Source organism: Neodiprion pinetum, chromosome 2 (assembly GCF_021155775.2).
Source record: "Neodiprion pinetum isolate iyNeoPine1 chromosome 2, iyNeoPine1.2, whole genome shotgun sequence".
In the NCBI taxonomy this organism is placed as follows: Eukaryota; Metazoa; Arthropoda; class Insecta; order Hymenoptera; family Diprionidae; genus Neodiprion; species Neodiprion pinetum.
The window spans coordinates 37,948,129-37,975,620 of record NC_060233.1 but is presented as its reverse complement, the minus strand read 5'-3'; the positions used below and the strand labels follow the sequence as shown (position 1 = coordinate 37,975,620).

At 39.2% G+C, this 27,492-nt stretch overlaps 3 protein-coding genes across 6 annotated transcripts in view; 1 reads left to right on the top strand and 2 right to left on the bottom strand.

Annotated features, from left to right (window-relative positions):
* Positions 1 to 706: 706 nt before the first annotated feature.
* On the bottom strand, positions 707 to 3,246 carry LOC124212971 (uncharacterized protein F13E9.13, mitochondrial). The gene is made up of 6 exons (XM_046613693.2): positions 2,819 to 3,246; positions 2,491 to 2,573; positions 2,287 to 2,427; positions 2,002 to 2,201; positions 1,772 to 1,899; positions 707 to 1,670 (listed from the first exon to the last, which is right to left on the bottom strand). The coding sequence occupies exons 1-6, from the start codon at positions 2,892 to 2,894 to the stop codon at positions 1,483 to 1,485; spliced, it is 816 nt and encodes a 271-aa protein (XP_046469649.1). The 5' UTR covers positions 2,895 to 3,246; the 3' UTR covers positions 707 to 1,482.
* The window catches only part of LOC124212968 (aarF domain containing kinase 5), a 68,749-nt gene continuing 44,015 nt past the window's right edge, over positions 2,759 to 27,492 (top strand). The window contains exon 1 of the mRNA XM_046613688.2: positions 2,759 to 2,898. The gene's annotated coding sequence lies outside the window, so the exon portion shown is untranslated. The remainder of the gene's footprint in view (positions 2,899 to 27,492) is intronic.
* TP53INP (Tumor protein p53 inducible nuclear protein) overlaps positions 3,925 to 27,492 on the bottom strand; it is a 62,416-nt gene continuing 38,848 nt past the window's right edge. For 2 of the 4 annotated variants that reach the window (XM_046613695.2, XM_046613694.2), the window contains exons 2-4: positions 11,281 to 11,459; positions 10,004 to 10,377; positions 3,925 to 9,048 (exon numbers count right to left, since the gene is read on the bottom strand). In XM_046613695.2, the coding sequence (XP_046469651.1) occupies positions 8,893 to 9,048; positions 10,004 to 10,377; positions 11,281 to 11,434 (684 nt within the window). In that variant the 5' untranslated portion in view covers positions 11,435 to 11,459 and the 3' untranslated portion in view covers positions 3,925 to 8,892. Of the gene's footprint in view, positions 9,130 to 10,003; positions 10,378 to 11,280; positions 11,460 to 25,117; positions 25,267 to 27,492 lie in introns of those variants that run through there. The other 2 variants (XM_069133859.1, XM_069133860.1) reach the window with 2 other exon arrangements.

Sequence of the window (27,492 nt, the reverse complement as noted above, 5' to 3'; positions counted from 1 at the left end):
AAAATTCAGGTTTTCGTTTTTTGGCCGTAACTTTCGATGCGTTGATCGCAGCGTATTGGGACTGTGCCCAATCGATTTTTCTCGCAAAATTACGTCGGAATAGTGCCTGAGAGAATTGATTCCAGCACTTTTCAAAATCGCGAAAATTTTCGCCAAAAATACAAAGGGGTTAACCTTCCTTTTTTTTTCACCAAAAAATTTTTCGTCTCAGAATTGATTCGTATGACTCTGGCCCGACCAATTGGACCCCAAGGAACTCAGAAAACGCAGCGAAAAGAGCGTGGGATCAACAGCAGAGAAATGACGAAGGAAAAAGCACCTGCTGAAAAATGTCGAAAATTCAGGTTTTCGTTTTTTGGCCGTAACTTTCGATGCGTTGATCGCAGCGTATTGGGACTGTGCCCAATCGATTTTTCTCGCAAAATTACGTCGCAATAGTGCCTGAAAGAATTGATTCCAGCACTTTTCAAAATCGCGAAAATTTTCGCCTAAAATGCAAAGGGGTTAGCCTTTCTTTTTTCTTTATTTTTGGAGCCGAAAATTTGTGGTCTCAGATTCGATTCAAATGACCCTTATTTCCTGACTAATTGGACCCCCAGGAACTCGGAAAAAGCATCAAAAACAGCGTATAGGATCAGCAGCAGAGAAATAATGATGCAAATACAGATAGCAGAAAAATATGAAAAAAGAATTGTTTCGTTTTTCGGCTGTAACTTTAGATATATTGATCGCAGCGTATTGGAACTGCGTCTCATAGATTCCTCTCGGAAAATTACATTTATACAGCGTATCAAAGAATACACTCCAGCATCATTTTAATTATCAAAATTTCAATCAAAATTTAAAAATGCCCATCCCCTAATTCACTAAGCAGGGAATAGACGGTCGAAAAAAGAATTAGTAACAAAGGGAGAACTGTTCCGAATTGACATGAATCATTTATTTTTAACGTCCAAGAGGATACTTTTTAGTGTAAAATCAAAAAAAATTTCTTTATAGGAACATTTTTGAAACGTTTGTAACTAAAAATTATGTAGTTTGCAAAATTTGTTCAAAATATTTGCAGATTAAAGTTGACTTGGTGAAAAACTTTGAAAAAATTCAACTTGAGCGTCTTGGAGATGCTTAATTAGTCGCTTTTTGTTTCCTAACTAGTCGTTTTTTCTCTCTGATATCATAAATATTCGACTCTATGTTGATTTTATTAAAGATTATTTAATGATAATAAGAAAAAAATGAAAATAACTGTTTTCATTTGATTCCTTTTAAATACATGCATAAGTTTGAAAAATTTGTTACGTCACATCAGGGGGAGGGGGTTCTAAAAATGTGACAACCTGTGACAAGGACGGGGGGAGGAGTTTAAAAGTTCTAAAATTCGTGTGACGTAATTTATGGATGGCCCCTTACGCCTAACTTCCAGTAAATTATTTCGACGTGTGTTCGCAATTTGTGAATGTTCAATGTCTGCTTATTTTCAAGCTATCCAAGCTTCCCAAGTTTTTCCATGAAGCATTTCACTCGGTCTGAATTAACCGCGTTTTCCCATTGTCCGTCAGTTTTGAAGTACGTTCCAACGATAACAGCATCTGCTGTAAGGTATTTTTCTAAATTTTCAGTAGTCACACCTGAACCAACGATGACAGGCCCCTTTGCCACCCGCTTCACTTCTGCAATAAAGTATTTCACACAAAATGACAACTCAACACACATCGCAATACGTAGTAGGTATCATCTCATTGACGCTTCCAATTTTGGTTACATTCCATACCCTTTACTTGCGAGGCATCCGCTGGATCACCAGTAGCAGATCCTGTTATGATAACACCATCCGTCAAGAAGAACTCAGCTGCCTTGGCGGTCTCGGATAAAGTTACATCGGATGTAATAGAATGTGCGCTAGAATTAAACTAAAAATATTAGTCATGAAATTCTGATTAGCTAATTGTAATACTCAGCTTTTTACAGTAAGCTGTTATACGTCAAAGAACCTGTACCAACCTATGTTTCTTCTTGATGTCGGAAAATACAAGGATATCTTCGGCGTCTATTTGTTTACGGTATCTCAACAAACTCCCGGCACTAGCGTCCGTGAATCCTTCGTCGGCGATATGCGAGAAAACGAAACCTTCCGCTCTGATAAACTGTAAGTCAGCTGCCTGTGCCACGGCGATTGCCTCTTTATTCGCTCCTGCTAAAACCTTTTTATCATTCGATCGATACGAACATCATAACGGAGGACCGTTAATCAGATTATAATAAATTGGGGAAGTTTGTTTTCGATACCTGAACCCCACAAGGCACGTGTCGAGGAACAATTTTCCTGACCTCAGAGCAAACTCTCGTCATTAAGGCGGTAGTTTCCGGAAGCAAGTCCTTAGATCGGACGTACGGGATGTCGTGCATATTTTCCACCAGGACGCCATCCTGAAAGACGGATTGATCAAATATTAATAAATGTCAAACGATCATGCACGCCAAGATACTGACCACTTTGCAACTTGCATAAATCGCGGCGTCGTCGAGCGCGTCTGTGATAATTCTCTTAACGCTGCCTCCGTATCGTGGCGTTCCTAAAATAAAATACCGATTGCTTATCGAACGACCTCGAAGTTGGATACCGCGGTCAACTGCATAACGTGCGTTTTTACATTGATTAAACAAACGGCTTGGGAACGAGAAATTTCTAGCATTGTCAATCGCCATTCGAAGTTTTCCCGCCGTCGCCGCGCTGCGCGCACGGCGTCTGAATTACGTCAGACGAGAGCGGAGTGATCGAGGTTAGTTGAATAGCACGTGAAAAAAATCAGTACTCCACCTGGCAATCCGCCCACGTGTATCATCCCTATCGCCGAGCATCCGGTCTTCGTGAATACTTTGCGAAACCTCAACATTTCGGTGAGTCAAAGACGAAAAACACTCTCCGTATTATTTCCCACGTCAATTTGCATCCTCCCACAAATCTGCGTAGGTATATATATATGCATACACGCACGCACGCACCTACATACGTATGTACAACTGATTCGGGATAACTTTAACCCAACCGCCTTCTGTCCGAGACTGTACAATGCACTATTAATATTATAGGGCTTAGCAGGCTTATTTTCTCCCGAAATGCGTGTCGCGTTCGCACTCTTGCAGGTCTATAAACGATGCGAACAGAACTGCTGTCTTCTCCAAATTACACAGCGAAATAAATGTCGTCACGTTCACGTGGTACAGTAATAATTCTTCGACCAGATACGTGGAAACACGATTGAAACGTCAGTAGTTGTTTGCATGTGTGCGTAAGTCGGTTTTGTGGGACTGGACGCCGGCAATCAGACGTTTCAACGGACACGTTAGTGGCTTTCGAATTTATTTCAAAGTTATTAGAAAGCCCAGTCTTCGACTTCACGGTTTATTTAGGCAGTGCGATTTGCTTTGTAATGAAAATTTAACGATATTTTAAATTCCGAATTCATCAGGGACCATTAAGATATTGGACGATGCCATTTAATGGTAAAAAATTAGTCTCGCTTCAAGAGTAGCATATTTGATGATAAAAGTAATTATTACTTGTAATATTTATTCGCTCCAACTACAATTCCATATCATCAAATAATAGCCAATGACTATAACTAGTTTACTCAGCTAATTATGCTTCTTATTTTTGTGCCTGCACATCGCTTAAACTTGAATGACAAATGTGGCTTGTAAATCTTGTAAGATCTGACGAAGATATTTAATTTATTTCCGCTTGAAAAATCATCGAGTGAACCCAACCGATATTTTTTTAAGTCCTTTCACTCAGTTTCCGTTCTTGCTTTTTTTTTTGTTATTTACCTATAACGAAATTTCAACACAATTATGAATATAATACACTGAGAAAAATAACATGCTTGAGATAGCGATAAGGAATTCAGTAGATGAACAAGGAGATCATTTTAAATCTTTTATTTATGTTTTTATCACATTTTTCATCTCCGCAGAGGAATTTCATTATTTATTATTACAGTCGTACTTTCTTGCGATCTACGAAAAATACAATATATGTATATTACCCTAACATGTATATGAGTTTTTATTCTTATTTTCATTTTTTTCACTTTTCTTTTTTTTTTGCATTCATATTCTCCAGTGAGACTATAAGGAGTTAAGTAATTATGTTATTACAATTACGAAAAATGTACAATTATATACGCAAAGTTAATTATAATTCATCATTATATACGATAAATATAATATTAATAATATATCATTCAACTTTTTGTTTGTCTTATTTTTCTTGTTTTCCTTTCCGTTAAACCTTTTGTTATTTAATATTATCGTCATTATTTTAGTTTGTTTTCTTCGTTTAATAATATTTCGCATCTTTTTGTTCACATTATTTCAATCGTTTATTTTTATTCTTTTTAACTTTAAAATAAACTTTGCAATCTGTTGGGCTATGTCACAGCCAGTATATTTTGTTGAACATATGTATGGTACAAACAACATTTTGATACTTGAAAATCAGATCGCTTCTACTACGGACCCGAACGTTATAATATTTTATAATTATTATAATTACAATATACATAATTATTACTTTTGCGAGAATAAATTATTATAATCGATTACATATTTATCGGCTACTTTGTTTACTTATTCGCATGTTTTAATCATTTATATCGCAAATAAATTATACATCTTCTCACAGTTCACACCGATTGCAATGACGTACTTTATACTCGCGTCACAATAATTATAATGTCCAATAATATGTATAATCATAATAATAATAATAATCTAAGTATATGGTGGTGGAGGAATTAGGGTTGAACACGCTCAGATGGATCGATATATTTATAAAAGATTTTCATTAAATTTTTCGCAATATAAATCTGTGTGCAATCAAATTACGTAATATAATGTACAAATAGTTTTTTCTTGCGCTCTCATCTCTATTCAACCTTTAATAACCTGATTTGATGCAACAAACCTATAATATTTAGTTTTGTCTATAGTCTAGATTTCATTTCTCAATTTACAATCTAAGAACATGTGTATAGTATACATATATATGTATGCACATATTAATTTATTTATTTCACTTATTTTTATTGATTCACAGTCAATCTATCAATCTTAGTATTAGTAGGTAATTAGAGAGCACGAGACAAGTTTCGCTATATAATTTGTCTTCGTTAGTAAGTATTGCTCTTTCAACAATTATTAATGAACTACTTAAGGTGCGTGGTGTGTGTGTGTGTATGTGTGTGTGTGTTTACAATTATAGTTATAACATGTGCACGCCAACTGACATTATTCATATTTTGAACCGTACGGAATTCTTCTCAAACGTGCAAGATAAAACACGCGGTATTTGTTCAACTTATACCACGGTTATATTATACTATTCCACCTTGATGCAACGTGCTTCGTTTTACTCTGAATAACAATTAAAAATAATTTGAATGAAAAAATATATGCATGCTTGTGTACATTATTGGTAAAATATTCAGCAATTCGTCGAAAAAAGTTTCCAGCTTAATATAGATGTTTATTAAATATATTTTTGACTCGTCAGAATTCATTATTATAACCATGCACAATCATGTAAGGTTTCACAGTAATCGAACGTTGCATTTCCGTTATGTATAGTTGTATCACATTTGAAAATTTATAGTCTAGCTAGCTATTGACTAATTATTAACAAGATGTATCTTATATTATTGAACGAACACAAACTAAGCACAATTTCATTGTGCAACAACATTAAATCGAGCTATGTATGTATCAAATTGATTATAATTCTCTTTATTCTCTTCCTTTGCTTTTTGTTTTTTCACAAACATCAGTGCAAGTATATAAGAATTCATGAGCATACAGTAATTGCTGCGTATCTATGTGATGTATTTAATATACACGTAATTCATTTACTATCAGAATAGTTTATATAATTGAACACGAATGAAGGAAGATCGCACCAGACAAATTGCGAGTGAACAACAAACGGAGAGTTTATGTAATGGGAAAAAAAAATCGAACTAGAATTTCCTGACTTTATTTATATCAAAACAAAAAAGGGGGCTTTCTCTCCTGAATAAAAATAAGAATGTAACTACATTATTACACGACCCGCGCAAATTAAGAAAAACGCGCAAAAATCGCCATTTACACCAACAATTGTTAATCATGCATCTGCCATTTTTATCCTATCTTCTCATGCTCCGATTCAGGGACGGGTATAAAATAAGCCAATTTATCGGCGTATGAATATATGCATATGCATATCTTGCGCTGAGGTAATTATAAATTCATACACGTACACGAGTGAAAAAACGAAATTTTTTAGAGGAACCTGCAATATTTTTCGATAAATAACAATTACGGATAAGATCTATAGATGCAACAGATTAATTATACTATCAATATTTTAGGTAATAGCCGATTTATATTCTTCATTGTCAGATGATTAAAGGGCTCCGCGAAAATACTGCGCTGGTAATGAAAAAATTATTTACCACCGCTGACCATTGTCCGTTTTCATAAATACATTCTTTCAGTTTATTGTTAATATAGCGAGCTAGTATATCCTTTATATCTATTATAGGTTTATGTTACAATTTTTTATAGGTCTTTTAAACGAGAAAAAAGGAAATCTTTGAATTGGTTCTTTTTCAATTGCGGTGAGTACGTCCCTCGCAAAGTATCGAATCCTTCTTTGCTTTATAGTTCAATTAAATGTTAATTCATTTTTAACCTATATTATACGTTCGTCTTCAATCCGAATCTCTCAGTTAATGAGTCTGTGTTTATGCGTAATAATTTTCCATCAGATTCGGCTTGTTTAATTGGCAAAGTCGCTCGAAGGAATTGATACAGGCAGTTGTACGGATATGCGGTACGGTGTTTTGCTGTAATGCGAAGTTTTCAGACTGCAAATATACGAAAAGCACCCGCATATCCACATAATGTCATACACGAATTTTCAAGAACCAACAAAAATATCCGCATCTCGCAAAGACTGTGCTCTTACAACTTATGATACAGTACAAATTTTTATCGCAAAAACGATTTGATTCATTCGAATTAAAATTCACTCACGGTAATATCCTCGCATCCATTCTGAGCGTGTTCATCACTTACACACACATGACACAAACCATTATTGGTATGCGTAATGAAAGACTTAATCGTTTACAATATAATGATGAATAATGATTAATAATTAATGAATTCATAAAACTAATAATTAAAAGTTACAATTAGTTGTATAAAATACTTTTATCATTGTTAGGGCCAGGGTGCACACGCTTCTACATACCTACTGTATACCTATATACGTTTCAAACAATGAACAGATATGAGTGAATCGTCAAGCTTTAAACACAAGGTAGATACTTTTTTTTCCTTTCTTTGTCTTTTTCTCAAATTTTCCGTTATCTTTGTGGTCACACACGTTTTTCCTTTCCTGCGAATATTTGCTTCTTTTCTTTTTTTACATCATACACTTTCACATTAGGTATGTATACATGCGTATATATTTATTTTATGCATGAATGTATATATACTCTATGCCGTATATTATATTCCTTTCTAAGACGTGCAGGTTTCATGTTTCTACGTACGACGGCAAAATTTTGAAAAATTATTAATATAAATTTTTTTATTCCACCAAATCAATTTCATTGTCAGTCAACGTTTTCACGAGTTATGTATATTTATTAATAAATATTCCCTGCCTAATGAATCTAACGTGTTTATCCGATGCTTTTTTTTTCATTTCACAAGTTTCACCACAGAAAAAATGCGATACTTGTACGCCGCGAAATTACGTAGATTTCTACGTACGGTATGTTACATATTGTATACACGGATTTTACTTGGGAAGGGTTATAACGGCCTAATCAGTTTTACTCACTTTTTAATTTCTTCTTTCTTTCTTATCTTTCATTCTTTTTCTTCCCCCGGTATTCAGTTATATTATTTTGCAAATAATTATGATTACATCTCCGTTAACACTTGAAGGTTCGTTTCAAAATGCGTACCTTCCGTTAAAAGAAATCTTCCGTAAAATATTATTTACATCAACGATTTGGGGGTGTGGTTAATATTTCAAGATATATTTGCAACTTTGTGCTGTAAATACTCTCTGAAAGTTGGAAAAAAAAAGTGGAAAAAAATGGGAAATTATCTAGTTTGAAACTATCGTAGGAAAACACTTCCCTCGCCGTGAAATAATACGTTGCTATTAGACTATTGAATATTACTGAAATAACAGGGTGATCAAAACCAACCGATTTATACCTAATTATATGTGAAGACGTGATCAGTAATTATAGAGAAAGAAAAGGGTGAGATTATAATTTTTTGCGACAGGTAACTGGAAAAGAATCGGTCGTTCGTGATACAAGTTAAATCAGTAATCACTGTAATGAAATAAATATTAAATAATCTGTATGAGTAAATATAGTTTGAAAAGAAACGCGCTTTGGAAAAGAAACATAAGAAAGAAAGAAAACTCAACATACCACCTCACAGCAATTTTTCAACACCCTATATATTTCATATATATATATATTGCATATATATATCGTATATATAGCTGGCACATTTCCGTGACTCTTCGATTTTCTTTTACTTCTTTTTCCGTTCAAACTATCAATATCGTAATCAGCCGAATACATACGAGCACGGTGAAACACAATAACGGTATAATAAGAATCGTTAATTAAAGTGTAACCAGCCGTAAAAATAATACAGCGATAAAACAAAAGAATGACAATATCCAATAGCGTAACTACCACCACGTGGTCGAGGGGTCAGAGGGCAGGGGAGGATATATATATATATCTATATATATATAGGGGGTTATGTTGGTGCGAGGGGGGCTAGAGTGCACCCTGGCCTGAGATCAGACGACTAGCACTTGCGATTGTTGTTTGCGCCGCTGTTTTGCTGACGCAGGCGGTCCTGGCGACGGGGACGTTTCCCCTTGCCGCTTGCTACCTCCCTCACCTTGTTGCCACGCTCCATACGGCCACGTTTCAGAACCTGCGCTGCTCGGTTTTCCAGAACCTGGATTCAAACGATTCGATTATTGTTTAAGAAACGATCCTTCCTTCCTTTATTATTATCTTGCTCGAAGTTGAAACCCGCCTGAAAATAGGGACAACCGTGATTTTTGGCACAAATTTTATTCGTTCAATATGAGGAGGTCAGTTTTGTACTCGTTTCAGGAAATGATGTCGGAAATTTGCAAATCAATATTTTATATAATGTTTATAAACTTCGGTCATAATCAACTCGCTATTTTTAGCCATTTTTTTTTTCAACTACGAACTGGGGAACAGACTTTGTTCACTCGATAATTTCCATCAAATGTAAACGTATGTTTTCGTTTCAAAGACAATGAATCAAGAATGCACCACAGGTATACGTACTTCAATGATGTGCGGACATAGAGTCGGTGAAATCGGGAAATTTTGGGTAATAGGAGAATGGGAGTGCCTGTAAAATGAAAAATGTAACGAAATTCTAAAATGGTTGTAACGAAATGCGTCTGACGAAAACATACGAAGAAGAGAAGTGCATCGGGAGGCAGAAACTGTTATTACATCGTATGGTAGAGAGGAGCTGGCTAATCGTGAACCCACGACGTCAACGGTTGAAATTCACACAATTAATAGACAAGTATTTGTGAATTTGATACCGACACATTTCACTATTAATTAATATCTTGCTGCATTTGCCATTACAATATCTTTGAAATGGAAGAGCCAAAATTACGAATGTTATGAAAATGTGGATCATAGTTCAGACAGACCATTACCGAGCGATCAAGATTCCAAATGGTGAAAACTCGGAACGTTACGAACCTTCGCAAATACATACGTCATAAAGCGTTTGTCGAAACTGCGAAGAATTGGTAACGTTCGAACTTTTGATCGTTCCGAATTTTGACCGCTTGATCATTCGTCGTCGTAAGAAAAAAAAAAAAAAAAAAAATGAATAAACGATTTGAAAAAGGCACCTTTTGCGCGATGCGAAGCTGAACAACTCGGGCCTCCTCATCCCTGGCAGGTCTGTGCTCGTGAATGCCGTTCCTGCGTTGCTGATTTTCCTGAATTTGTTCCCCTCGGTTGTGCCTCTGCCTCGGCAAGCTGGAGGCAGGTTCGGCGTCGTTGGGGGGTGTCGGGCTTGGTTCGGACTCCGCTGGGGTGTCGGGCGTCGGCGGGGGAGTCTCCGGGGTAGCCGGGGGAGCCGCTGCCCGATAAACGGACATGCTCGGGTGTTCTATCAGCAGATCCTCGAGCGGCGACGTCTCCACGTGGATGGGGCCCGCCCTCGTGAAACACGCGGGCGGCGTCACGTACCATGACTCCTCAAGCGGCGTTGTGGCCTCAACTGTGTTAAAATGTCATTTCTCGCGTTAGAGATTTACCTTATTTTTCTACTATTTTATCTTAAATAATCCCAACAATTTCCAATCGCCGCCGATCGACGCGGTGCTTGTAAGCAATTCGGTTAGCCTCGTACACCGATAAAATTTTCCAATTGCGTAGTTACTTAACAGTACTTAACTACTGTCTTCGTCTCTCACCGTGACTGAATACGATTTTCACAATTCAACCCGAAAAATCTGTAGTATGATGTTACCACCCTTATTCGATACGTAATATCACGTTCTTGCGTACATGAAGTGATGTTCGAAGTCTTGTTTATATATTGAAAAACATGTAGTAATAACCGAAGGGACGTATTAATATGAAATAAAATTTCCTCACAGAACACAATGACCAAGTGCCACATTTCGCAAAATAAAAAGAAAGAGACACCGGGTCGTAAAAAGAAAACAAAAAACACCGCTAACACCGATTCGAACGATGACGCAAGACGATGGACAGCTTTTTTCTGTTTTTTTTTTTTTTTCTTCTTGTTTCACATCTAGCCGCCGTTTATGGTTGTGTATGTCAATGAGATAAAACCCGGCGTGCTGCAATATAAATAATGTGCAGAGACGGAGGTTGTGATGACGATAGACTTGAATTAACGCGATGATTAGATGTAGACTAGATAGGATAGCTGACGCTATTTCATCTTGAAATATTGTATCAAACTCTTCGCATCGGTTAATCAGCTAGAAGCTGTCTATCTTCAACGAATCTAGTCTCGTGTTCGTTTGCAAGCAAGTATATGGTGTAGGTATATAATAGAGTAAATTGGCACTGGGGTGTGTCGTCACGACATGTATATGTTTATTTACCTAATTGCAAGTAACGAGTGGACGATATCGAAAGCTTTGCTTACCAGCACGGTCAATGAGGATCCAGTCATCGCCCTCAACCTCAACCTCTTTAAGCCTAGTCTCAACGGAGAGCGATACCCCGTTTGGATCATCCTCGTGAACGTCATGAGCGCTAAGACTACCCCCCAGCAGGTAGTTCGCCAAGCTGCTCAGCATTCTGACCTCCTTCCTAGATTACTCGCTGTAAAAATATAAAGAGAAGAAATTGTTGAAACGAATCGGCATCGTCAAACTATCAGCGTCGAATGAGACGATATGCTTTTAAAAAAACCTCAGTCACGTATAAATGAGCACATTTTTTCATCGCTATACACCCGATATAGCACATTATTACACAATTCTCGTATTCGGTATAATGCTGCATTTAGTTGACATGATTTTGGTAACTCTGACATCATTTTGATGTAACAAGCAGTCGGTTAACCAAATTAGATTCGTTGCTGTAACCCATTTAGTACCGAGCACGGCACAAGGCACCACGAAAACTGTAGGGAAACATTTCGAACGACGTGTATTATACACTACCTACGTATATTGGATATTTCTGTGTATGGAGGGGACAAAAAAAAATACGATCATTTTTTAACGCGGTTCGGTTACACGTACATAACAAATACGCAAACTAAGCTGTCGCTCTTCGGACGAACAAAAAACCTAATACAAACGCCTCGTTTGGCTGGTCGAAAAAACCAACCAGAATGGGGGGGGAAAAAAAAATACGTTTGAACCTGCACGGTTCACTTCAATTGCCCGAACAACCTTTGATATGATGTCATCATACTCGCGCTAGCCTGAATGAAATAAAAAACGAAAAAACCGACAAGCAGCGGTTCTCATTCCTGTCTTTCCCATATATTTGTAAGATTTGTTGATATTCTTTTTTCGTGGATACTTTACACCGTCTCTGAAGCGTGTAAACCAGGCCGGTTGCGATTTAATATAAAATTAAAATGGCCTTGCAATGGTCCGAAATTGCGCTTATTTCCCTGCGAGGGAGACGTGAAAGTCAACCTTTCCGCGATACGTTTATAAGTATGTATTGACAGAAAAGTATAAGGAACGAAACGAAGGAGAGATAAATTTCTGTAAAATATATAGAGATTGGAACATCGGTGCTACAAGGCCGCATCCGGTTTTCAGCAGCGGCGCGGGTCGAATCCTCGCGATTAGAATTCAACGTATCACGATGATGTAGACGAGGTGTCAAGGCCTGACGCAGAACAACTACTGCGGCTACAACATTTCGTCGCATCGCTGATATACATTATACATGTATTATATCGTACGCGTACAGGCGCGACGTGTTACGCTACGCATACGTATGCATACGTAAAGTGTATCGTGCGTGTGTGTGTGTGTGTGTATATATATATATTTATAGTAACGAATTGACCAATCGAGTATAAAGAAGAGGAGCCGCAGAGACGGCAAAGCTGTGTTCGTTCGGTTTAATCGGTGATTAGCTTTCATTATTAGCTCGGTTTTACAGCCGGGGCGCTTGCGCGCAGCAATCAAGAAACGCCCGATCCTCCGTCGCGAATCGTTTTGACCTCGTTGCCGGCCGACTTGACGCTGCAACAGCAGCTCGCCTAATTATAGTATACTACGACACTACTTACAATTCGCCTCTCAATCGATTCTTTATGATACAATTATAATCTGCACATGTCATATTGTTCGAATAAAGCTTCGTTGCAGGTTTATAGGTAAATGGAATAATACACGTGCACCAATTGTTCTGTAACATAAATCGACATTCGCAACGCAAACGGGTTTACCGAAAATTCAAAGCCATTACACCGTCGATCGACGCGATAAGAAACCTCCTGTGCACTATGTTACAGTAGGCTTGAATTGCAGAGAGGGAACTGTCAGCGACGCTGCAAGTTGTAAGTTCTATGGTCGTGTTACGTAGAGCGCTTCAAGTGGCGCGATTCCGTCCGATTGTAATTGTTGCATTGGCCCGGTTTCGCTGACAGATTTGTTTTTTAATATTGTTATTTTTTCTGTGCAAAGGTGGGGGGGGGGGGGGGGGGGGCTGAATACAAAAAAAAAATATGTACTATTTTATGGCCATACAAGCTGGCTGATGTGAAATTATGTACACCTCAGCGATAATACAAGTGCGTAATATTATTATAATTGAGGTATGAAGAGAGAGAGAGGGAGAGAAAGAGAGAAACGGACAAATTCCTTGAAATTACGTTCAATGTGGTTGACATTGATATAAAAGTGATTTTAGTATTTCGTGGCGTTTACAATATGTGCTATTCCGGCCTGTCAGAGGAGGCATCTTTTTTTTTACTTCACAATTATTAACCACTTTTTATTATCCTACATATTAACCGTTACGCTCTAGTTGCATCTTGCGCAATGTAATTCACGATGTGTCTGTGTGTCTGTGTGTACGTGTGTGTGTGTAGGTCAGCTGCGTAGGTATACCTTGTACACCTGTATAACTGACTCGATGAAAACAAGGAGAAAATATACCCTGCCATGGATGATGAATTACAGTAACCGACTGTCGGCTGCACCGGTCCACAGAGACTGGCTGTTTACTCATTAAACTTGAGAATTATTCAGCCTCATCAATCCTGCTCCAGCTACGCTCGAAATTTTGCCAATAATACGTACTCGAAATTAGCTCCGCGTCATCGCAACATATAATCATGCACGTATAAACGATGTATACGTATTGTCGGCAGACACTCGCGTAAATTAATTGTTATACAGTTATGCAGAAAACGAAACTATCGCAATTACAATGCGCGAATGAAACCTGTAATGAGACAAACTTGTTTCTTTTTTTTTTCTTTGTCTATATCACATCACTTTACATGCGGTGCATTTTCCCCGCAACGTTTCGCTAGGCAGGCTATAGCCTGTAAATATTACAGTGGGTATAACTTTCGTTTGATAATCGAAACTCGCGAAAACCAACCGCACAAGCGACTCGAATGTTCAGGTAGTGTATCTAATGAGTATCGAAGTGCAGGTTGTCCATATAAATCGTGCGTCGCGTCTCACTGCTGCAGATTTCCCCGCGTTCAAACTAAACGGGCTTTTACATGCATCGCCCGTGTACAGCTGACTCACATCACCTTTCCACCTCGACCGACTGAGCTTCGCCTCGAGTTTTCGCCTCGTCATGCACATTGATTTTAACATTATAAACTCAAGCACCTTCAAGAGCTTGTCGATATCAGCAAAACCACCCGGCGTTTCTGCCGTTTCGTAATGAACCGTTTCCTTGTCAATTAAGTCGTTAAAACTGTTGGATCGAATGGCGGTCGTAAACTTATCGCGACGTCGATTCAACCGACAGACGTTTCAAGATAAATTGGTCAGCGAATTTTTTCAATCAACGTTGCACACCCTCTAAATATGAATCGTTGCGGTTATACTACTGGAAAAAATCAGTGAAATGTCATTGAAAAGTTACACCGAATCCGCGATTCATATGCACTGGCTTTTTTCCAGTGGTATACCAGCAACTGATTCAAACTTAAAAAGAGTACGCTTAACTCTCGATTGCAGTCTCAACGCAGGAACACAGTTTCGCAAATGTTTTAGCGCGTTGTTGTGCACGGATTCCGAAGCGAACTTGCCGTTGGATGTAAATCCGAACGAAGCGACAGCCAGGTTGTATTCTCGAAGCAAAACACTGTGTTCCTGCTTCCCACGCCTTGCCATTACGGATGTGATGAGTTTGTCTGCAGGGTGGGATCGATTTCGCTAGAAGCGGTGAATGCGTGAAATAGGTACGACAGCTCAATAGAGCACACGGTGTATATGCAAAACGTGCAACGAAAGCTACCAAGAAGGTCACGCGACACGTTAAAAAATGCACTGGGTGCAGTATAACAGATTATAGCGGTAAACGTATGCCGAGATATACATCGAGGACAACGATGTGGCGTCGTGAAATTCACGAGTTTGTAGAACGATCTCGAGCCGTTTGCAGAAATGATGTATCTGCAGGTTATTGCACGATGGGCGTGTATGTGTGGCAATTGAAAATAATTTCCGGTGTTCTCTTCATTTTTATGTATGTTTATCTTCTTTTTTTCTCCTGTAATTTCGCGTTACGTTTATATTATCGCCGGTGAAGATTTAGCGTTATTCGATAGCTGTACGCGAGTTGTATATATCGACACAATTTGCAGTGACTCGATTTTATGTGGCTTAAGAGCCTGGCAAAGTAAATTCAGTTTGCCCGCCGTGTATTTCTCCATAGTTACAGACGATGTGATATGGAAAAAATTAGGTGACCTCGAAGGACAGGAATCGGTTTCACCTTAGCGGGTTTTCAATTTTCTGGTTTATTCCGAGCGCCAAGCTTTTCACACCGACTGCGCAATGGCTCAACTTTGAAGCTTGCGTAAGTCTATTTATAGATAAATCAAGATGCGGTACAAAGCATACCTGCCTGATATATTATAAACCCCATGTATAACTACACGAAGATATTACAGGACGATAGTAACTACGTCGTAAGATAAATTTCACAACTATTTGTTATCATATCCAAAACACGTCGTTAAATCAAATCCACTCGCAGATACAAGACATGAGTTGCACCTTGCGAATTTGTCTTAAATATATTTCTCCCCCATTTCTCTCTCTTCTTCGCGTCTAAATTTATCGTTCAAGAACCGATAAATCTCCAATTCGCCGATCACCTGATCGAAATCGACAAACGCGCTCTGCGAGGCAGAGAAGGATGGTAAAACGGAAGCCGAATTCTACCGGGTTGATGCGCGAGCCCAAAGACAAGGTCGGGATGCCTGTCAAGGCGATCGTGCAGAACTCGCATGGAATTACGTATATACGTATAATAGATACCGTTGAAACTGTGCCACTCGGCCGACCAACGACGCACAAGTAACAAAGCATAATAGCTGGTGTTCGTTAAATCGCTCGACGAGTTGCGAGCTGCGGTCGGCATATTTTCTACCATTGCGGATAGTGATTAGTTGGAAGGGCACTGTGAGGGAGTAGCGAATATCGCGTGCGCTTCAACGTACATCGCACGCATCGGAAAATTGCGTATCAACTTTCGCCCGCTTGCGTGTCTCGTTGGCGGTTCTAAAGTATCGCGAGGCTTCGACGATTTGAAAATGCGGAAGAGCTAATTTTTTAAAGAAAAATAAATTTGACGGTATAAGGATTTTCTCCGCAAATAATCTTTACGGTACGGCGTATTATTTTTGTTTGCATACGTCACACGTTCGCAAATTACGTGCAGTTTATTTATCGTAAAGCGGTAAAATATTTGTAAAGCGGTAGGAGAATAAACGATTCGTTAGACCGCCGCTTTGAGCTTGCCTACTAACATCTATTCAGGCAACAATCACGAGGAATGAACGTGCGCTAATAATAAAATCCAGACACGCTTCGTTCGGACGATTTTAACGGTAGCCGTAACCGCGGAAGCGTAGAACCTGCACCATGAGGCATTTAACCACAAAGATGGTGTGTGCAGCGTGCCGTTTCAACGACCGTCACACAATCGCTTGTCCGCGTCATTAACAGACCAGGTTGATTTTTCGGTTTATGATAAATTTTAGTACCATACTTTGCCCGCGAAAGCAGAAATTTTGAATAAATTGTTTCGACGACACGCGCTGTGTATAAACGTGTCATTACGGAAGTAGCAAAATTTTCCCATACATACCGGAGAAGGAAAAGTTGAAAAAAAAATTAAATAAAATAATAAAATAACCAAAGAAAAGCCATTAAAATGCAATCGTCTTATACAGCATTATTTGCGAGACTTCGGTCAGCTTTTTCTTCTTCCATTGACTCACCATGTGTAAAAATTGCGACATATCGCTGCATTGTAAAGCGAGACGTCTGCCGAACATGTTGACAAACGGTTTTCAATTTTTTTAACACATCCTATTCGGTCTTTAAAAATTTACTCTCCGTAAGAAGATAGAAATTATCTGAAAGAACGGAGTGACGGTGTAGTTGGATTTGATGTAATTAATCATGTCTTTGCGGATGCATAAACGGGTTGTATAATAGAAAAGTGTCGATCGCTTTAGGCGAGCTTGAACTTGAATTTCTGTGTATTAGGTTCGCGTCGAAGCATCGCGGGTATTTAAAATAGGAATAAGTTTAACGCCCGATTACTTCCACTCGGAGGGAAACCCACGAACGACCCGCCGACCCGGCCGAGGGCCCTGCTTATGAATATTCCCGAAACTCTCGATCTCCATTCGTTCGTTATGCATGAGTTTGTTTACTCACGCGTAAGATTTTCGCAGACTTTGCATTACGCCGAGTCACTTTTCAGGTGTAGTAAATACATCCATACGACGCAACGACGAATGTGCAACACGTCTCGATACACAACTTGACGTGTGACACTCGACGTTGTTTAAATCGATGCATTTTTAAGCATCGAAACAAGGGTTAAAAGTTTTACAGATGCGTAAAGAACTGGTAGTTTTGATATATATGAATTTTAAAACGTTAAGATTTCTTGTCGATGTCTGGACCTATAAATTCCGAGACTAAGGCTCCTGAACTTGCGCTAAAAATTGACGAGTCTGCGTAGCCTGCACGGTTTATAAGTATTAAATTGCTTCTGAACCGCGGATCATCTGTTCAAACACACTTGGACCGAGAAACCCTGAGACGCAAAGTGTTGCAAAAGTCATCGATTTGCAGGAGAAATAAACAACATAAATCGCGAAGCGTACGTTTTCTTCCAGATCTCTTCGTACCGGGTGTTTCTTTATTCCCTATTCCGGTATACACGATCGGTATTATTCCCTCGCCTAGCCGCCATCCCCCGACACAATAACCCATAGCAGGCGTAATAAAATTGATGGATTTCCCGATGTTAACCTCGGCAAAGTGCCAGCCGTTTCCGAAGGTTACACACACGAACACGCGCGGTTGCACTAGACAGGAATTCGCGCCCCCGTCAAAGAAAATTGTTGCTTCAAGTGAATTACCGCGAGTTCCGGGGTAGAAAAAACAAAACATTAATCCAACTACCACGCCTTATATATACTTATCACGCTGCTTCACGAATTATACAAAAAGAAAGCGATGGGATTAATTTCATGATATTTGTACGCTGTATATATTTTTTAACCAAGATCAAAATGTTGCGATGTTGCCAAATAAAAAAAATAAAAAATTAATAAAATAAAATAAACAACAACATTGTCACGTACAGCTTATAGTGTAGAATGTATAAACAATTACGATCATTATTATTTTTTATGCATATCAAGTTGAGGAATATATTACAGCTACGATCGACTTGCAATTTGGAATGTATCGGAAAGCTTTATGCATACGAATGCATCATAGAGAGAGCTGCAGATGCATGGGCGTAGCATTGCTAGTACAAGAATTATTGTAATACATCTGTATTTTGCAGGTTCGCTGAAAGCTTAAACTTATATGTATATATACTCTGTGTGTGTGTGTGTGTGTGTGTATATACATATATATTTATTGCCGAAGAAACGCGTAATCACCGCGTGATCTGCGATACCGATCCTCCGTTAACACGTGACGAGCTCGTGCTTCTCTCGTGACACCGAAAATTCACCAAAGAACGTCACGCGACTCTCGAACGGTTCTCGGATCGCTTTTCAATCTATACAGAATCACGTCCCCCGATAGAAATTTACAAGTAATCGTAAGCAGTCTCGAATCGATAACGAATTCCTCGCGATTCGATTGCGGTGATAAAGGAGGGCGAACGATCGCATCGAGTTGCAAATAATAGAAAATATTAATAAAAAAAAAAAAAAAAAAGAAGAAATTTTTGGATAAAATGCGGCAACTTGTATCTTGCACAGGTATACATATACATACCATGTTTATATGGTGTATGTACAGTAGATGCGAAAAGAACAAGACAATTTCGCAGTGCCAAAATCTTGGTTGTTACCAGAGGCGTGCGGAGTACATTACGATAGTCGGGTAGGTTATAACTTGATAGATCGTAAGAGGGAATAAAGTAGGCGTCGAATCAAGGCGAACGGTGCAAAGTCAGGCGGCAATGGCAGCGCCGCGCATCGAGTCCATTCTCGAGGACGTAGAGTCGAAGCGTTGTTGGCCGGATTGTACAGCCTGAACATACCTTATACCTGTACATCGGGTATGCTTAACGAGAGTTTGCCAAACGCTCTATGCCGGGTTTATATTTAAAAGTTGTGTAATTGCTTCCTGGACGCGACGCCGCCGTCACAGAAACAGAAAGACGTAGGTACACGACGCAGAGCTACACACGAGCTTGCCTTACGTTACACAAAACACGGCTTTCTGCGTACTTGTTGTACCTGTACGCCCGAGATTGCACGTATGCGAATATGCGTGCATGCTAAATTATTCACCGACATCAACGAGCGCTCGACGAGTCTGTGTCGTCGTATACGCGTATTACATTAACTATATCGGCGTAGCCACGGTAGTCGGAATGATAAAATCTCTCGGTGGAAAGAAAAAATTCCACAAAGTTAGTTATTGAAAATATTGGTTGTTATATAACGCAACGCATACCTTGCGTTATGTAATAATATCGTGGATATAAATGCGTTTCAAGCTTCACGGTCGTTCGGTCGCATCTTTCTTTTTTCCACTCTTCTTTCAAAATCGCCGTGCGAGTTATACTCTGCAATAATTGCGTGCCAGACGCATCTCTGACGTTGGTTATGATACTACTACGAATAGGAACCCTGCCATGCCCGTTGAGTATATTTTTTTATACGCATGTGTTACATGTACGCATTAACTTTGAGCGAACGTATTCATTCATTAATTAACCTTATAAATCAAGAGATAAGGTGCGTGTATGCTCTCGCGAGATGCGCGATAACCGGTTACGGAAATAACCGTTGCATAATTTATAGTAGCCGACAAGTGCACATTTGGCCAAATGCATAACGATAAACGTTGTACGAGGAATTTATTACAGAGCGTAAAATTGCATCGGCGTATCGAAACTGACGTACAGAGATATTTTCGGTTGAGGAAAAGTAAGAAAATGGAGAATCTAGAAAAAAAAAAAAAAAAAATTAATAAAAATAAATCGTCGATAACGATGAGACAAAATCGCTGCAGATCCAAAAATTATAGTCTGTATATTATATTTCAACCGAAAAACAAAATTTCCTTGCCGATCGCAACTGTTCGTATGAACAATAACAAAAAAAAAATAAATAAATAAATAATGTATACTATGCTCGGTCTGCAGCGACTTGTACAGGATATAACATAACGATCATCGGGCGTAGATTAATAATTTTCACTCGTCTCGCAACCTAACGCAATCTCAATTTCGAACATACTTACCTATAATGTAAAACGAACTCACTGCAGGCGTAACAATTAAGTTTTTGTAATAGCGGACCAAGGGGAAAGGTAAAGAAAACTGGCCCAGCAGCCAAGCAGCCGTTCCCAATTTGTTTCAAATTGAAGCCGACACGTGTCCCTTATACATGCATACATATATATCTACATGCCGTATAATAAAGGCGCCATCGCATCAAAGCCGCGGGCCTAATATTGTAACATCACACGTACGCACATGTATGTATATATTACAAGTTTATCGCAACTTGTATAACAAACAGGCCCTTCGTCCATGGTTACAACAGATCCACGTCGCGAGAGGATGACTGAATACGAGTTTGCAGGGCGTCTCGTCTCGTCTTTCTAAGCAGGCAATTAATAATTCCACTGCCGACCTTTATTGCGGTCAGATTTCCCAATTCCGTCTCTTTGAGACGGCGCCAAACTCGACGGCAGAAGAATGCTTCAAAGATTTAAAACTCATATTCGGATACGTCCGACTACATGTATATTTACGATTTATTTTTCTTCTTTTATTTTTCGCCCCCTACCCCTGCAAGTTTCTTCCATGTAAGCGACGCGTAAGCGATTCCGAATTACGTATCAGCATTTTTCACATTTTCTTCCGCAAGGAAGATAAAATTGTCCTTCTGTTTTCTATACACTATTCGGTTTCTTTCAAATCTCTAATATATAGTAGAGGTGCAGGGGGTAGAGGGGGAGATTAGCTAAGCAACGTTGTCATTATACGAGGGAGTGCTTATCGCGCGTTGCGCCTATAATATAAGGTCGATGGAGAACAAACACGGTAATTCTTATCAGTTATCTCGGCTGCGAGAAGAACGAGAGAAAAAAAAAAATAACAACACACGAGTAAAGCTATGAAAAAAAAATAAATAAATAAAAAAATCAAATAAATAATCAAAGCGGAAATAAAGACGCGCCCGTCAGCCCGTCGCTGTCTGGACATCGCGCATCGCAATTTTATCGCTGCGGCGCGGCTGCCGATGAGATTCGATATCAAGTTAAAACTCCGGGTCAAAGATTCGCGTCGTATAATATATTATTCTTATTATATACTATTTCGATATTGTATCGTCGATGAACGCGTTGCAAAGAGAAACGGCAAATTTTTAAATACTTGTAATATTCTGTAGCTAATATTGCAGGTGTGTGTAAGACGGTCAGGGTGTGTTGCAAATCGCTTATACGTAATAATAGTAGTAATCATAATAACAACGATTTGCTTGGACGCGGGACTTTCATTTTCCTTCAAGTATATCTGGGCACGCCTTTGACTATCCGGCGCAAAAGTTCTGGTACGTTATATTATTTGACGACTTGCGAATAAAATATTAAAAAATAAAGGTTAGAAAATGATTAAATTTTTCACAGCATATTTACTATTTTCAATCGAGTAAAATTGTTACAAGTATTACACAATTCGAAGCAGTGAATACAAGTTTTTGTAAAATAAAACAGTTTTATTTATATAATAAATCTATGTAACAATCTGTAACGAACTGTACTGTTATAATTCTAAATCGCCCCTCCTTCTGAACAATTAATCGATCCGCTGACCGTGATCCTTGTAATATACACGTACACGATAACCTCGCCTCTGCGATCAATGTCACGCATTTAAGTGGACATTAAACATATGCAATGTAGCTATGCAAATTGTACACTCAATAAAGAAACATAATATATTAATTAATCGATTAATGCGTGTTTCGCCGATTTTAGATGGCCCGATCGATGCATGATGGTAGTTTACATCCCTCCCTTCGTTCTCAATTCACACTTTTGAACTTTGTTTACCGCGCATTTCTTACACGCACGACGATACGAAAGCTCGAACAAAGAGAATTTTGTTAGGTAAAACTTCGTTTCTCTCCACTGATGATATAACGCGACGATGTTGGTTATAATCGCTAAAAACTTGAATAACATATTCACACAAGGGTTGAACAATTACATTCATATTATAATAAATTTACAACATTGTTCCCGTATAATTGTTCGTCAATCCGCGTATCCCTTCCTTTCCGCGGGATATCGAAAATCCCTCCGCAGGACACGAGAGAAACCGGGATGAACGACGCAGGCGCGACGAGCTCTCGCATCCCCGCCAGGCCGGGAGAAAACGGGAAGTAATATCGCCCCGACCCAGGAAGCAAGTCTTCGACCCGCCCCTTCCAGCCCCTCCTTGGCATTCAGCCTGCGGTCAAGGCCGTCCGTGAAACGGGGAACAAAAAAAGGTTTGAAAAAAAAGTATAAAAAAAAACACCAAGGACGCGAAACCACTTCGGGTTCGCAATTTCGTTCGGAGTTTCTCTTATGAATTGGATCGTTGCTATATCGTTGTTCGGGGGCTAATCTACGGGAAAAAGGGGGGAGGAAAACGTGGAAACGAAGGAATAAAACGGAGAAAGGTATAAATAAAATGTCTCGAGACGTGTGTAACAAAAAGTTTACCGTCGGTCGAGTAAATCGACGCATAGTTTTCGACGGACAATTTCATTCTCGAAACAATCAATTTGTTTATTATTTGTACTGAAAATTGAGTATGCGCAAACTTGTCAAGTATACTCGTTACGAGAAAGAATAATTCTTTTACCGGAATGGTAATGAATTGTTATTATTATTATTTGTTATTTTTTACGACGCAACAAGCTTAATCTCTTTTTAACAACTTTGCCCTTGTCTCCGTTGCATTTTAGACCGTGGTCGAAGGTATTCGAGCTACATGAAAGCCAAGACGATTGTTGGCAAGAGCTGGTATCCCAGTTTACGTCAATCGCAGCGCGAATAATTTTCGGATACGGTTGCGTTTGCATAATTTGTAAAAACATCTGATTATTACAAAATAATTTCGAGCAATTACACGTATCTGTGTATATTCGTAAGCCGTTATACAGCGTCTCGATATATTTATACGCAGTAGAGTAAATGAAAGAACCGAGAGACGCACGAATGCACGAATAAAATCGTCCATACATTAATTGATGATATAATCTGATATGTAAAACGTATGCATGGTATCCACTGAGAGCGGACGAACGGATGTGAGGTGGCTGGTTTGTAATTACGACGGAAAAATGGGATACATGAAAGAAGAAGGAAAAAAAAAAGAAAAAGAAAGAAATAAAACGTAGACAAATAATAATTACGGAAACTAGGACTCTTTTTTTTTTACAGGAAGTCGTACAACAGTGACGTTATGGACACTGTATGGTTGAAACGGGACAAGCGCATGGTTCCAGGAAAGTGTTAAGCCTATTTACACCCTCGCCGAGAGTATCTGGCGCGGAACTCTTTCGAATAGATTACGTAGAATAATGGTGAGATAGATAGAGAGCTAAAGAGAGAGAGAGAGAGAGAGAGAGAGAGAGAAAGCCAAGGGATAAAAAACGGGGCTGAGAGGGAAAAAAAGAGAAAAGAAAAAACACTAGACAAAAGAAAACGATTATCTCAATTCGCCGCGTCTAATTCACCATTTCAAACGGCTGCTTTGTAGACGGAAATTCGCGTTTTCATCACTGTCCAACTTACAACGTTCACGGCTGCCGCACATATGCTGTTTTACACCGTCTATAGGATGTTCAGAAAAACACGAAGCGTTTACGGGAAGTTGTCGGAAATAATTTGTAATTGTCATCTCCAACGATTGCAGCGTAGCTCGAGTGATTCTGTACACAAAATTATTTCCACTTTATTTCAGGCCCCTCGATATATCGGTTAATTTCCACTGTTTTCGCAGACTGAACATTGAAATAATATCACGGTAACAACAATCCAGAGTTAAATATATATATATAAATCGGTCAATCACCATGACATCGACATAATGCATATAATCGTATAAATGTGGCACGTCGAGTACAAGAAAAGTCGCATCGTCACCTTGTCGCTAATGATTTACCTCCCCGCCTCTCTTTCTCTCTCTCTCTCTCTCTCTCTCTCTCTCTCTCTCTCTCTCTCTCTCTCTCTCTCTCTTTCTCTCTCTCTCTCTCTCTCTCTCACACATAGCGATCAAGAGGATACAAGGGCGAGAAAATCGATCATTAATTTGTCGTGAAAATCCGCTGACGTAATCGTCAAGCGGCGAAGAATTAACCGTGGATCAAACGAGAGAATGACGTTGCCAAGCGAAGGGATGAAAACCCGATTATATGTACATATCAGACGCGAGAAATTTCAATATCTCGATACTCTGTCGTATATTCATCGTTCTGCACTCCCTTTAAAACTCGCAGCGCCGCATAAATTTAGCGAGAACAAATGGCGTAAAAATTTTCAAACCTCACAAATATATTTCTACGATTGAAAGAAACAAACACAGAGTAACTGAAACGAAATCCGAATGCCCGTAAAAATCGTACAAGAAATACCAACTTTTCTACTAAAGTGAACGGGAAATCGGATCGGATTAAATCTTCGTCGTTAGTCACGATAAGTAATTGTGGTTAACAGAAGTGGAAAATAAATAAATAAATAAATAAAATCACTCGCCTGAACGTGTGTTGCGTTTGAGGAGCCGCGGCAGCAACTACCCGCAATGACAGCCGTCAGCTGACACTGGCTGACAGTACTCGGAGTGGGAGTAAAGACGGCAAGGTAGGAGAAGCATCAATTACTAGTGGTGGGGATAGAACTCAGCTGGGCGAACAGCTGCTGTCATAGGCGCCGAAGCGCGGGGATCGCAGATTTCACACTTCCGATTTTCGTTCCGACGGAAATTCTCAATTTCTGTTTGCATAACAATTTTATTTTCGGCCATATTTCGGTTTAGTTCATTGCGTCAACAGCGTGGGTAATAACTGGCAAAAGTAGGCAAATTTTCTCGTTTCGTTGTAATGTTTACTTCTTCTTTTTTTTTTTTTTCTATCATCATTATTTCTGTGCGCCAAGTTTTTGACCAAGCGTCGAATGTAATCTTCCCGTAACGAACCGTATGTAAAAGCGATGATTTCAGCTTCTTTTCATTAAACCAGAATTTAAATATCGACAATCTGAATCACCAAGGAAACGATCAATGTAGATACTTTTGGAATCGTTGACGAAGTTACGGTATAAAAATATCCATCTTCACTCGACATTTGTACAATACGAACGAACCTCGAAATCAATCGAGTCATTCGTATTTACACGAAATAATTCGATTTCAAAGAAGACCCGTCTTTCCATACTTGACTCGACTGCATCGTTTCCTTCTACCACCTTAAAATTCCATTTCGACTCAACGATCGATTTGAAAACGAAATATTACATTACTAACACGCCCAGAGTGATTGAGATGGACTCGAGAATCCGGAAGAGCGCACAACTGCATCCTGGAAAGTTTTCGCGCGTCGCAGCGTTGGCGGTCGAACAAGCGAGTCGCCCTGCACGGTTCGCTACGAAATGCCCCCTAGCAACAAGAAGAGCTTGTGGGCAAGCTCTTTGTGTCGGGCGTCGAAAAGGGTGAGGCGACGCCCCTGAGACTCGGCAGCCAGCGGGACGCCTGCGCGTCGAGTTTGTGTCGATACTGGCCTCGACGTCCGACGATTCTCCGGACGGGATCCCCACCCCCCTCGCAAATGGGGACGCCCGACGTCGTTCCTACTTTTGAAGGAACGCAGCCCCCTCGACGACGTTCTCTTCCTTCCGAAAAATTTCAGGGAGGGTAAAACGAGACGGAGAGATAGATAGATAGATAGATAGATAGTTAGATAGAGGGAGCGGGATTGCCAAACTTCTGTAACACTTTTTGGAAGCGTACAACAACCCGGGAACCAAACAGGACGAGGCGACGTTTCGGAGGAAGGATAATAAACTGATCGGTTTACTCGATCGAGATGAGTGTGTAAACAGCACTCGCTCACGGCTCGAGACTCTCTGCTTTCGGATCCCTGCCTCTGGCTGCATTTATATATATATATACCTGTGTTTACGTATACACGTGACGTAAATCATCGGTGTCCAGAGCACTCGTGAGTTACCGATTTTTTTTTTAACCACCATTTTTCATTTTTTTTTTTTTTGTTTTTCCAATAAATAATGTATGTAGAGATATCGTCAAGACTGAAAACGATTACGCGAATTCGTAACTAGATAAATTTTCTGTTCTTATTCAATTTTTTTTTTTTCACGTATGTAGGTATTTTTCAATTGATTTACAGATGTCGAATCTCGATGTAACAAAGAATATATCTGACGAGAGAGCATCTGCCCTTTTTTGGGGGAGGGATTGGTGGTGGTGGTTAAATCGAGCTTACTGCAGCCTTCGAAATAACGGGGTGTTTTTGGCGGTTTTAAACGGACGGTAAATCGGGAATTCTATATGTTACACGGAGTTCAAGGAAAGCTTGGAATTCTGGGGGAAGGTTTAGTCGAAGCTACGTGCGGTAATGTTCGTCAATAGGTTCTCCACTGGATCGCTATTGTTTGGAATCAAAAAAATGGAACGAGCTTCCTTTTGGATCAAATTTTATGTGCCAATGACCAGCGACGCTAACGGGCAGACCCCTTAATGAACATTACTCATCACCGTACCTGCGCCTTTCTTACCGTACGAAAAATTCTATTACATAAAGAGAGAAAAATATTTGAATATTCGTTAAATTATAGCGTCTCTTTGATCTTGCAACTTTACAACTTTCCATAACAGAGTTATGTAAGAATTCTGCAATTTCTAGTTTAGCACAATAAACTTGTAACATTATGATCGGCATTGTTTTCACAATTATATTTATAAGTGGAGTTTAGGAGACGGGTGTGATAAATTTCGAAATTACGCCCGTAAATGTCAGGTTCTATAATCTAGAGCAACGAGACGGGGAGCGGGAGTAAAAATTGTCGAAGGTGACCTTTGCCTTGAATTGCACAGCACGCGAAGTTCAAAATCT

Bases quoted from the DNA above. Each gene is read 5' to 3' on its own strand.
- LOC124212971 (XM_046613693.2), bottom strand. From the start codon at position 2,894: ATGTTGAGGTTTCGCAAAGTATTCACGAAGACCGGATGCTCGGCGATA. The intron at 2,574-2,818 runs GTGGAGTACTGA...ATTTTATTTTAG, and splicing joins ACACGTGGGCGGATTGCCAG to GAACGCCACGATACGGAGGC. The intron at 1,671-1,771 runs GTATGGAATGTA...ACTTTATTGCAG, and splicing joins GGATGCCTCGCAAGTAAAGG to AAGTGAAGCGGGTGGCAAAG.